This window comes from Ranitomeya variabilis, chromosome 3, assembly GCF_051348905.1.
Source record: "Ranitomeya variabilis isolate aRanVar5 chromosome 3, aRanVar5.hap1, whole genome shotgun sequence".
NCBI classification, from domain to species: domain Eukaryota; kingdom Metazoa; phylum Chordata; class Amphibia; order Anura; family Dendrobatidae; genus Ranitomeya; species Ranitomeya variabilis.
In genome coordinates, this window is record NC_135234.1 from 455037354 (window position 1) to 455049548 (window position 12195).

At 45.0% G+C, this 12195-nt stretch overlaps 2 protein-coding genes across 6 annotated transcripts in view; both read right to left on the bottom strand.

Moving 5' to 3' along the window:
* The window catches only part of LIMS1 (LIM zinc finger domain containing 1), a 1169472-nt gene that overhangs the window by 771059 nt on the left and 386218 nt on the right, over positions 1–12195 (bottom strand). The window lies entirely within an intron of this gene.
* The window catches only part of CCDC138 (coiled-coil domain containing 138), an 89826-nt gene that overhangs the window by 45937 nt on the left and 31694 nt on the right, over positions 1–12195 (bottom strand). For all 4 annotated transcript variants that reach the window (XR_013223910.1, XM_077296578.1, XM_077296579.1 and 1 more), the window contains exon 7: positions 10062–10181. Coding sequence is in view for 3 of the 4 variants with exons in the window: in XM_077296578.1 (XP_077152693.1) it covers positions 10062–10181 (120 nt within the window). In the remaining variant the exon portion in view is untranslated. The remainder of the gene's footprint in view (positions 1–10061; positions 10182–12195) is intronic.

Genomic DNA, 12195 nt, shown 5'->3' on the forward strand with positions numbered 1-12195 from the left:
AAGGGGAGTAAAACCCTTTGCCCTCCTGAGGAAGTGGAACTTCCACCAGAACCCCCTTGGACAGAAGACTCATTACTTCCTGCTCCAATGCCTCCTGTTGTGATTGAGATTTTAATGAAGTCAATAGAAATGAGTCCGGAGGGACTCGGGAAAATCTTAATTTTAAGCCGGAGGTGACAAGATCATTTGCCCAACTATTTGATGTTATCAGCCGCCATTTATCTGAGAAGGAGGATAATCTACCTCCCACAGGTAGATCCGCTCTAACGGGGTTTGTCCTCAGGTTTGAAAGGGCGCTTCCCAAAGAATGCACCCCTTTGTTTGGTGTCTCTAGTGGCCCAGCGGTCTTGGTTCTTAAAATCTTTCCTTTTATTAAACACGGGCTTCCGGAATGCTCTCCTATAGGATGGAAGGTAATTAACGTTAGGGAAGCCCTTCTTCCTCTCTCCCGCTTTAGTTAAAATTTCGTCTAGTTTAGTACCAAACAGGTACTCACCCTGACACGGGAGGCCACACAATTTAGATTTTGTTTGGGGATCACCCTTCCATCCTTTAAGCCACAGGGCTCTACGTGCTGCATTCGTGAGTCCCGCTGACTTAGCCGCTAAGCGTATGGAGTCAGCAGATGAGTCCGCCAGGAAGGCTGTAGCCCCTCTGATCAGGGGTATAGAGGACATTAATTTGTCTCTAGAGAGACTGCTTTTTAGTCCCTCCTCCAAATCATTTAGCCAGACTAGCATGGACCTAGCGGTGCATGTAGCCGATATTGCCGGCCTAAAGGCTCCCGTACATGACTCCCAAGCTCTTTTTAAAAGAGAGTCGGTTTTGCGGTCCAATGGGTCTTGTAATGAACCCGAATCCTCCACGGGCAGTGAGGATTTTTTGGATGTGGATGCCACTGCCGCATCCACCTTCGGGGCTTTTGACCATAATAAGAACTCGTCATCATTGAAGGGATAACGTCTTTTTGAGGTTGGTGGTAAACCCCTTTGCCCCTGGCTTTCCCACTCTTTCTTGATTAGATCTTTTACCGCTGATATTACAGGAAAGGAGGGCCTTTTCTTTTCTGACAGACCAGCGAACATGATATCCTGCTGCGTTTTAGGGACCTTAGAATCTTCAATACCCATGGTGTTGCAGACTGATTTTACCAGGTTATCAATGCTATCGGTGGGAAAGCATGTATCTTGATCCTCATCAGAGGAAACGTATTCACGGGAAATGTCCGAGTCTGCATTTTCTCTGTCAGACGACTGGTCAGATATAGGGGAAACGTATCCTTTTTTCACTTTAGTACGTGGCTCTTTGTCAGAACCATGTAAGGCTCGTAATTCTTCCCTGATCATGACCCTAATATCCTCAGATCTAACCGAGGTTTCTTCCCGTAGGGTAGAGTCAATACACGGTTTACACAGCCTCTTCTTATGACTATCCGGAAGGGGCTGGAGACATAACGCACATAACACTGTCTGTGTTTCGTTTTTTCAGTCCTTTTGGCCTAGGGTGTGAGGGAGAGGGAACAGTAATCAGCCTAAATAGGGTAGATATACACTCACCCAGTGAAGCTGTTTGTGAAGGTACCGGCTGATGGGGAGGAGACTGAGGCACGGGTTGAGGAATAGCACGATCCGACTTGCTTTTCCTAGAAGATCCGCTCTGCTTAGAGCGGCTGGTGCTGGCATGGCTGCGTGGAGTGGATGCAGTGGCTTCTAACGAAGACATCACAGCGTCCTGCGCAGAATCCATAGTGGACGCCGGAGCGATATCGCCGGCGTCCTTTCATATGGGGGCCGCCATCTTCTTCCGGTTGTACCCGGAAGCGCTAGTCACTTCCGGGTCGCGGCCACACTGTATGGGCCTGCGCTGCCGCCGGTGTCAGCGCAGGCGCTGTCCTCCTCCTCCTCCATCACCCCGGAAGTTTACCTGTATTTCCGGGGGAATACACTGGGGCTCCATGCTGTGTAGGCGTCCGCCGAGAACGGCGCGACGCTGACCGCATCACAGCGTTGCTCCCGCAGACGAAACCGGCTGGTATCCCGAGAGCCAGCAACCACCCGTCCTGGCCTCACGGCGTCTGCCAGCAGAGGGGGGAAACTGAGCCAGGACCCCCGACGCTGCTTCCAGCCCTGGAGCCCCTGCCGTCCTCTAAGGTAAACCGCGCAGGCGGCATCCAGGCTGGGTATCCTCTTCTCTCCATGGATTCCCGTAGGAACAGGAAACCAAAACTGTGGGAGCGAGGGGACCGCCCCCTTTTTATCTCTCCATAGGGTTTCCTGTTCCTAGGGGCGGATCCCCTCTCTCAGTGGGTGCTGTCGTGGCGAAGAGAAAACACTGGTGGGTGGAGTGGGGTGGGTCCTTTTAGCCGCTTGTTTTTCCTGTCCCACTGAGGGTAAGAAGGACGTCCTCCAATGGTGCTGTCAGGTGGTGAACTGGAAATTAATATTCATTGCTCCCCACCTCCATTGTCCCTCCTACCTAAGGCGCCAAGAGATCGGCAGGATTCTGGGCGTGTGAAGCAGTGAATATTTATCTTCTTTAATAGGAGGTACACTGTTAGCCGCAGCCACCGGTTCCTACAGCAGCTATGCAATAACGTATGTCTGCTATTAAAGATAAACAATATACACCGCTCCTCATGCCCATGGGAGTGGAAAGCAGTGAATATTCATTCTCTTTAGTAGTGAGCACAAGTGGTCGCACAGCAGCTGCAGGAAGCCGGCAGCTGTGGCTAACAGTTTTCTTGCGATTAAAGAAAATGAATATTCACTTATCCACACGCCCATAGTCCCGAGCGTGAGGAGCAGTGAGTATTCCGGCAGCTATCTTCGATTTGTAAGCAGCCAATGGTGCCACTGCCATGTTCTGCTTACAAGCATAAATCAGCTGCTGGCATCAGAACAGGACGCTGCAAGGGAGCGCAGGGAAGGTAAGTAGAATGGTTTATTGTTTTTCTAATGATTTTCTGATGGGGCCATGCATATCAGGATGGGGATGGGGGCCATGCACACAAGGATGCAAATGAGGGGGCCATGCATACCAAAATGGGGATGAGGGGGCCATGCATACCAGGATGGGGATGAGGGGGCCATGCATACCAGGATGGGGATGAGGGGGCCATGCATACCAGAATGGGGATGAGGGGGCCATGCATACCAGAATGGGGATGAGGGGGCCATGCATACCAGAATGGGGATGAGGGGGCCATGCATACCAGAATGGGGATGAGGGGGCCATGCATACCAGAATGGGGATGAGGGGGCCATGCATACCAGAATGGGGATGAGGGGGCCATGCATACCAGAATGGGGATGAGGAGGCCATGCATACCAGGATGGGGATGAGGGGACAATGTATACCTGGATTGTGGACATAGATATCTATATATATACACTGCGTGCAGAATTATTAGGCAAGTTGTATTTTAGAGCATTATTTTTATTATTGATCAACAACTATGTTCTCAATCAACCCAAAAGACTCAGAAATATCAAAGCTTAATATTTTTGGAAGTTGGAGTGGGTTTCTTTTAAGATTTGGCTATCTTAGGAGGATATCTGTTTGTGTAGGTAACTATTACTGTGCAGAATTATTAGGCAACTTAATAAAAACCAAATATATTCCCATCTCACTTGTTTATTTTCACCAGGTAAACCCATATAACTGCACAAAGTTTAGAAATAAACATTTCTGACATGCAAAAACAAAACCCCCCAAAATTAGTGACAAATATAGGCACCTTTCTTTATGATGACACTCAACAGCCTTCCATCCACAGATTCTGTCAGTTGCTTGATTTGTTTAGGATCAACATTGCGTGCAGCAGCCACCACAGCCTCCCAGACACTGTTCCGAGAGGTGTACTGTTTTCCCTCCCTGTAGATCTCACATTTTATGAGGGACCACTGGTTCTCTATGGGGTTCAGATCAGGTGAACAAGGGGGCCATGTCATTATTTTTTCTTCTTTGAGACCTTTATTGGCCAGCCACGCAGTGGAGTTGTTGGAGGCATGTGACGGAGCATTGTCCTGCATGAAAATCATGTTTTTCTTGAACGATACCAACTTCTTCCTGTACCACTTCTTGAAGAAGTCGTCTTCCAGAAACTGGCAGTAGGTTTGGGAGTTGAGCTTCACTCCATCCTCAACCCGAAAAGTTCCCACAAGTTCACCATTGATGATACCAGCCCATACCAGTACCCCACCTCCACCTTGCTGGCATCTGAGTCGGAGTGGAGCTCTCTGCCCTTTACTTATCCAGCCTCTGGCCCATCCATCTGGCCCATCCAGAGTCACTCTCGTTTCATCAGTCCATAAAACCTTTGAAAAGTCAGTCTTAAGATATTTCTTGGCCCAATCTTGACGTTTTATCTTATGCTTCTTGTTCAAAGGTGGTCGCTTTTCAGCCTTCCTTAACTTGGCCATGTCCCTGAGTATCGCACACCTTGTGCTTTTTGATACTCCAGTAACGTTGCAGCTCTGAAATATGGCATAACTGGTGGCAAATGGCATCTTGGCAGCTTCACGCTTGATTTTCCTCAATTCATGGGCAGTTATTTTGCGCTTTTTTTGCCCAACACGCTTCTTGCGACCCTGTTGGCTATTTGCCATGAAACGCTTGATTGTTCGGTGATCACGCATCAAACGTTTGGCAATTTCAACACTGCTGCATCCCTCTGCAAGACATCTCACAATTTTGGACTTTTCAGAGCCCGTCAAATCTATCTTCTGACCCATTTTGCAAAACGAAAGGAAGTTGCCTAATAATTAAGCACACCTTATAGAGGGTGTTGATGTCATTAGACAACACCCCTTCTAATTCCAGAGATGCACATCACCTGATTTACTTAATTGGTAGTTGGCTCTCAAGCCTGAACAGCTTGGAGTTAGACAACTTGTATAAAAAGTATCATGTGATCCAAAAAACGACTTGCCTAATAATTCTGCACGCAGTGTGTATACAGGTCCTTCTCAAAAAATTAGCATATAGTGTTAAATTTCATTATTTACCATAATGTAATGATTACAATTAAACTTTCATATATTATAGATTCATTATCCACCAACTGAAATTTGTCAGGTCTTTTATTGTTTTAATACTGATGATTTTGGCATACAACTCCTGATAACCCAAAAAACCTGTGTGTATATATATATATATATATATATATATATATATATATATATATATATATATATATATATATATACACACCGTATATACTCGAGTATAAGCCGACCCCCCTAATTTTGCCACAAAAAACTGGGAAAACTTATTGACTCGAGTATAAGCCTAGGGTGGAAAATGCAGCAGGTACCGGTGAATTTCAAAATTAAAAATAGATACTCCATACCGTTCATTATGGCCCCATAGATGCTCCACATAAAGCTGTGCCACATATAATGCTCTGCACCGTTCATTATGGCCCCATAGATGCTCCACATAAAGCTGTGCCATATATACAATGCTCTGCACCGTTGCCCCATAGATAGCTGTGCCATATATATAATGCTCTGCACCGTTGCCCCATAGCTGTGCCATATATATAATGCTCTGCACCGTTGCCCCATAGCTGTGCCATATATATAATGCTCTGCACCGTTGCCCCATAGATAGCTGTGTTATATATATAATGCTCTGCACCGTTGCCCCATAGCTGTGCCATATATATAATGCTCTGCACCGTTGCCCCATAGCTGTGCCATATATATATAATGCTCTGCACCGTTGCCCCATAGCTGTGCCATATAGTGCTCTGCACCGTTGCCCCATAGCTGTGCCATATATATATAATGCTCTGCACCGTTGCCCCATAGCTGTGCCATATAGTGCTCTGCACCGTTGCCCCATAGCTGTACCATATTAGTGCTCTGCACCGTTGCCCCATAGCTGTGCCATATAGTGCTCTGCACCGTTGCCCCATAGCTGTGCCATATAGTGCTCTGCACCGTTGCCCCATAGCTGTGCCATATAGTGCTCTGCACCGTTGACCCATAGATACTCCACATAAATCTGTGCCATTGCTGCTGCAATAAAAAAAAAAACCACTCACCTCTCTTGCCTGCAGCTCCTCGGCGTCCCGTCCCGGCGTCTCTCCGCACTGACTGATCAGGCAGAGGGCGGCGCGCACACTATATGCGTCATCGCGCCCCCTGACCTGCACAGTCAGAGTGGAGAGACGCCGGGAAGATGGAGCGACGCCCGGCGTGTGGAACGAGGACAGGTGAATATGTAATACTTACCTGCTCCCGGCGTCCCGCTCCTTCCCCAGGACAGCTGGTCTTCGGTGCCGCAGCCTCTTCCTCTATCAGCGGTCACCGTTACCGCTTCATTAGAGAAATGAATAGGCGGTCCCACGTGACCGCTCAGGGGAAGAGGCTGCGGCACCCGGAGACCGTGGGACGGGCAGGGGGAGCGACAGGAACGCCGGAACTAGGTGAGTATATGAGAGTCCTCACCCGCCGACCCCACCACCGATCATGACTCGAGTATAAGCCGAGAGGGGCACTTTCAGCCCAAAAATTTGGGCTGAAAATCTCGGCTTATACTCGAGTATATACGGTATAGATATATTATATATATATATATATATATATATAGTTGGGTGATATTACAGAATTGGGGGACATTACCCCTGTAGCAGTTTCAGCAGCAGATCCCCCATAACAGGGCATTGTGTCCACATTTTTGTGGAGTTAGAATGATGCTCGAAATCAAAGTGGAAAAGAAGTTACAGGCTGATCCATCTTCAGTGGAAATGCCTCAAGACAAGGAACTGATGCTCACTAGTGTGTGTAGCCTCCACGTGCCTGTATGACCTCCCTACAACCCCTGGGCATGCTCCTGATGATGCGGCGAATGGTCTCCTGAGGGATCTCCTTCCAGAACTGGACTAAAGCATCCGCCAACTCCTGGACAGTCTGTGGTGTAACGTGACGTGACCTCTAAAGAAATGCCACCCCACACCATTACTGACCCACTGCCAAAGTGGTCATGCAAAAGGATGTTGCAGGCAGCAGATTGCTCTCCACGGCGTCTCTAGACTCTGTAACATGTACTCAGTGTGAACCTGCTTTCATCTGTGAAGACCACAGGGCGCCAATGTCGAATTTTCCAATCCTGGTGTTCTGTGGCAAATGCCAAGCATCCTGCACGGTGTTGGGCTGTGAGCACAACCCCCATCTGTGGACGTCGGGCACTCAGACCATCCTCATGGAGACGGTTTCTAACCGTTTTTGCAGACACATGCACATTTGTGGCCTGCTGGAGGTCATTTTGCAGGGCTCTGGCAGTGCTTCTCCTGTTCCTCCTTGCACAAAGGCTGAGGTAGCGGTCCTGCTGCTGAGTTGTTGCCCTCTTACGGCCCCCTCCACGTCTCCTGGTGTACTGTACTGTCTCCTGGTAGTGCCTCCAGCCTCTGGACACTACGCTGACAGACACAGCAAACCTTCTTGCCACAGCTCGCATTGATGTGCCATCCTGGATGAGCTGCACTACCTGAGCCACTTGTGTGGGTTGTAGAGTCCGTCTCATGCTACCATTAGTGTAAAAGCACAACCATCATTCAAAAGTGACCAAAACATCAACCAGAAAACATTGGTACCGAGATGTGGTCTCCACCTTCAGAACCACTCCATTATTGAGTTTGTCTTGATAATTGCCAATAATTTCCATCTGTTGTCTATTCCATTTAGACAACAGTATGTGAAACTGATTATCAAACAGTGTTGTTTAAGTGTTCCCTTTATTTTTTGAGCAGTGTATATGCAAGTCTAATTATAAGCGTGGCTGCAGGGAGAAAACTATATTCTCCCTGCAGCCGCTCGTTTCTAGTCATCAGGCAGCAACATGGCAGAGAAGTCAGTGCTCACTACAAAGTAAGCACATAGTAATCATATCCACTGCTCCTTGACTGATGTCCTATTCTGTACCACTACAGCAGCAGGTAAATACCATTTTTCTTTTCTAACCGGTTTCTTTTAAGTTCTGTACATCCTTTACAGTATGTCACAAGTCCTGCACATCGGCATACCTGTCAGGTGATTGCGGGGCGCTGATGGGTTGCATTGACAGCCGGAGGTCTGCAGAAGAACCCGTGCCTGTCACTGAGAATCTCCTATAATCGTCGTGGATGGCATTCATAGGAGATCACGATTTTTGCTACACAAGGCACTGCAGAAGACCTAGCCCCAACCCTAACCCTAGCTCTTACTCTAACTGTTACGGAAAAAATGGAAATAAATACATTTTATTATTTTTACCTAACTAAGGGGCTGATAAAGGGGGGTTTGATTTACTATTTTTTTTATTTCGATCACTGTGATCGAGTCTACGCAGGCGCACGCCATTTTCTTCCAGGAAGAAGCAGAGAGACGGGGGACACAGCCGGAGGGAGCGGGGGGGCATTTCTCGCTCTTTTTTTTTTTACTTTAGGCATGCTTTAATAGTCTCCATGGGAGACTAGAAGCTGCCATAATCCGATTGGATCTGCTACATACAGGCGATGATCAGATCGCCTGTATGTAGCAAAATTGCTCACTTTATATGAGGGGCGGCACTCATAGCAGTCCGGCATGCCAACCCATAGGCAACCCGCGATCACCGACGGGCAGGATTTCCGCCGTGCTTGCCGGATGTGTGCTTTAAATGCCGCTGTCAGAGATTGACAGCGGCATTTAACTAGTTAACAGCTGCGGGTGGATAGCAATTCCACCTGCGGCTGTTAGAGGCACATGTCACCTGTTCAAAACAGCAGGCATGTGCCGGAAAAGATGTGGGCTCAGCGCCAGAGACCACATCAAAGGGAGGGAGTCCGACATCGGCATACTATTAACCTCGATGTCGGAAAGGGGTTAACAAAAATAGAAAAAAATTAATAAATAAAGACAAGTTCTAATCACCCCCCTTTTGTCCTGTTGAAAATAAAATACTCAAGTATAAGCCGACCCCCCTAATTTTGCCACAAAAAACTGGGAAAACTTAATGACTCGAGTATAAGCCTAGGGTGGAAAATGCAGCAGCTACTGGTAAATTTCAAAAATTCATCAGTAGGTTAAGAGTTTTTGAATATCCATATTGAATCAGGAGCCCCATATAATGCTCCATAAAATGCTCCATATTAAAATATGCCCCATACAATGCTGCACAAATGCTGATTATGACCCCATAAGATGCGCCATAGACACATTTGCCCCGTATTATGCTCCACAAATGTGGATTATGGCCCCATAAGATGCTCCATAGAGATATTTGCCTCATATAATGCTGCACATGGCCCCATAGTTATTTGCCCCATATAATGCTTCACATGGCCCCATAAGATGCTCCATACAGATAATTGCCCCATATAATGCTGCACATGGCCCCATAAGATGCTCCATACAGATATTTGTCCCATATATATGCTGCACATTGCCCCATAAGATGCTCCATACAGATATTTGTGCCATGTAATGCTGCACATGGCCCCATAAGATGCTCCATACAGACATTTGCCCCATATGCTCTGGGAAGAAGGACAGCAAAAAAACTAAATAGCAAAGGTATTAGAAGGACAGCAAAAAACTAAACCGCAAAAGTATTAAAGGGGTTAAACCTCCAGTGGCCTACTCATAACGTGGCCATACAGTAGATATCCAATATATATATATATATATATATATATATATATATATATATATATATATATATATATATATATATATAATTTTTTTTTTTTTTTTTTTTCCCCTACGTGTATGTATATGTTCTATTATTAACATGTCATTGTGGTTTTACTGTACGCCGCACATGAATTGCCAGCTTTTCAATGGATGATTTTTTTCTTGCACCCATTGACTTGCATTAGTGAGTCTCGTCCGAGATACGCAGCAAATTTTGTCTGAGAAAAAAAAAAAAGAGACAAATAAGATGTAACTCACTGAATAACATTGGTCCGAGTGCAATCCGATTTTTTTATCGGATTGCACTCGTCCATATTTCGCACAAGTGAGTATGAGCCCTAAGTGTCTGAGTGCTGGGGTCCTGCAGTTGTATAAGTGTGTAATGAGAAATATAAATCTTGCCTGCTTTTTAAGGGTGTCATTCATTTCCTTTAAGGTATCAAAAGACGACTTCAACCTTTTGTTTTCCTTGATCTTTTCTTTGAGGGCATCTGACAGCTGTTTTACCTCCATATCGTGCTGCTGCAAAGAAAATAATACACTGTGAGAAAACATTGGTTATATTAGAATAATAAGCTTTATTTGTATATAGCACTAACATTTTGCAGCGCTTTACAGTTTGAACACATTATCATTGCTGTCCCTGATGGGGCTCACAATCTAAATTAATATTACAGTAACATTCACAAGTATCCACAAAAAAGAATCACAAAACTCTGGTAATAGGTGCAAAAAATAAGATTGTTGTTGAATGGATAGGCAATGAACAAAAAGAATATTAGTCTATGAAACAGATGCTGAAAGATACAAAGAAAGACAATTCAGCACGGATGATAGGCAAACATCCTAAGTCTGGTTTGGCTTCTTATCCAAAGTGATTTGGCAAGGCTCTTTAAAAAGGGTCGATATGGACTTTTAGGCCAGGATCACTTTGCGTTAAAGCAGTCCGTTCAACGCAGAGCGTTGACGAGCTGCGTTAATGCTATAGCATACACGCCATCACGTTATGTTATACCGCTAGCGCAGATGATTCATCTGTGGTGACGGAGCCTCAGACCCTGCAGCCCGCATCCGAGGCTCCGTCACTGAATGACGGCACATCGCTAGTGCATGCCAATTATGGCATGCGTTGGCCATGCGCCCGATAATAGGGGTTAATGGCAGCGTTAACGGACTGCGTTACACCGCGTTATGCCGCCTAACAGACTGTATTAATGCAATGTGAACCCAGGATTGTTACACCTAGTAGGTGGCAACAGAGTTCAAGTCAACATCCTCCCTGAAGAGGTTATTTGCAGATTTAAATTTCCAAAGGAACACTGCATGGCCTATAATTCTCCTTACACCGATTTAGCACTCTGAACAAGGTGAAATTTTACCCCCTATACCACCAGGCAGAGGGGTCATTCCATATCAAGTGATCCAAATATGAATATTGTTTTTACCTTACGTCTTTAGATATTTTTTATTTTTTGTTTTTATGAAGTACACCTTTAGTTAATTACAAATTAAAAGCTTTGAGAATTAAGATAAAGAGTTGGGAGAGGCATAATTTTTCTCAGAACGGTATAGGCTTTCATTTGATAAGTCACAAGACTATGTTTCTTTATATTTTGTTTTGGAGAAATCAAATTCAAAATTTTGATGCGCAATTGTGAAAAAAACCTATGTTTTAAAATTGTAAAAACATGCATGTGTGTTACTTGTGTCCTTGTTTATATTTGTACAGGGATTCAACTTGGGATCTATCAAACTTTTATTTTTTTTTTAAATCTTGAATCATCTGATTTTATGTTTGTGTGAGTTTCTTCCTTTTTTCTTTTCAAATTACAATTTATTGCATCCAACATTTATATGCAACAATAAAGAAACACAAATAACAAATACCGAAGTGTCAGAATAAATACATCTTAATAATCAGAACACAAATTGTTCAATGCATTCAGGTTGAAAATGCTGAGCAAGCCAAAAGAAAAAACGTGATCACATCCTCAAGTGTGGTTTTCTAAATACAGTCTTATCCTAATTATATGTTAAAAACCAGATTAAAAGAACCAATATTTTTACGACCTATTTATAGATGGAACAATGTTTTTCTATTATATCACTAACCATGTCACTTATGAAGTGTTTAAGAAGAATAGTACAGTAGTTAAATCCTCGTTCTATAAAATATGAACTAATCAAACAATTAATAGTAGGTTTTTACAGTGGCCTGTTATCATCAATGTGTCCCTTCTAGTGGGTGAAATGTCATCTTGCCCATAAGCGCTCACTAGCAATGGCCGTCTCCTTCTGTGTCAGAGTATGTACGGCCTGTCATGGTGTCCAGCTCCACCTGAGTTAATATCTGATTTTTGTAACTTTTACAATGTCTGGTTTCCTTGGGTAGACAAGGGATGGTGCTAGACCTGACGGTGCAGAAAAGTCACTTCTACGTCTTCATTTTCACAATCTTTGGAGAGTCCAGTAGCCGCCACCAGCGCCAATCATATTCACAGGTCACATCACCAGTTATGTCATCCATGGCTGATCT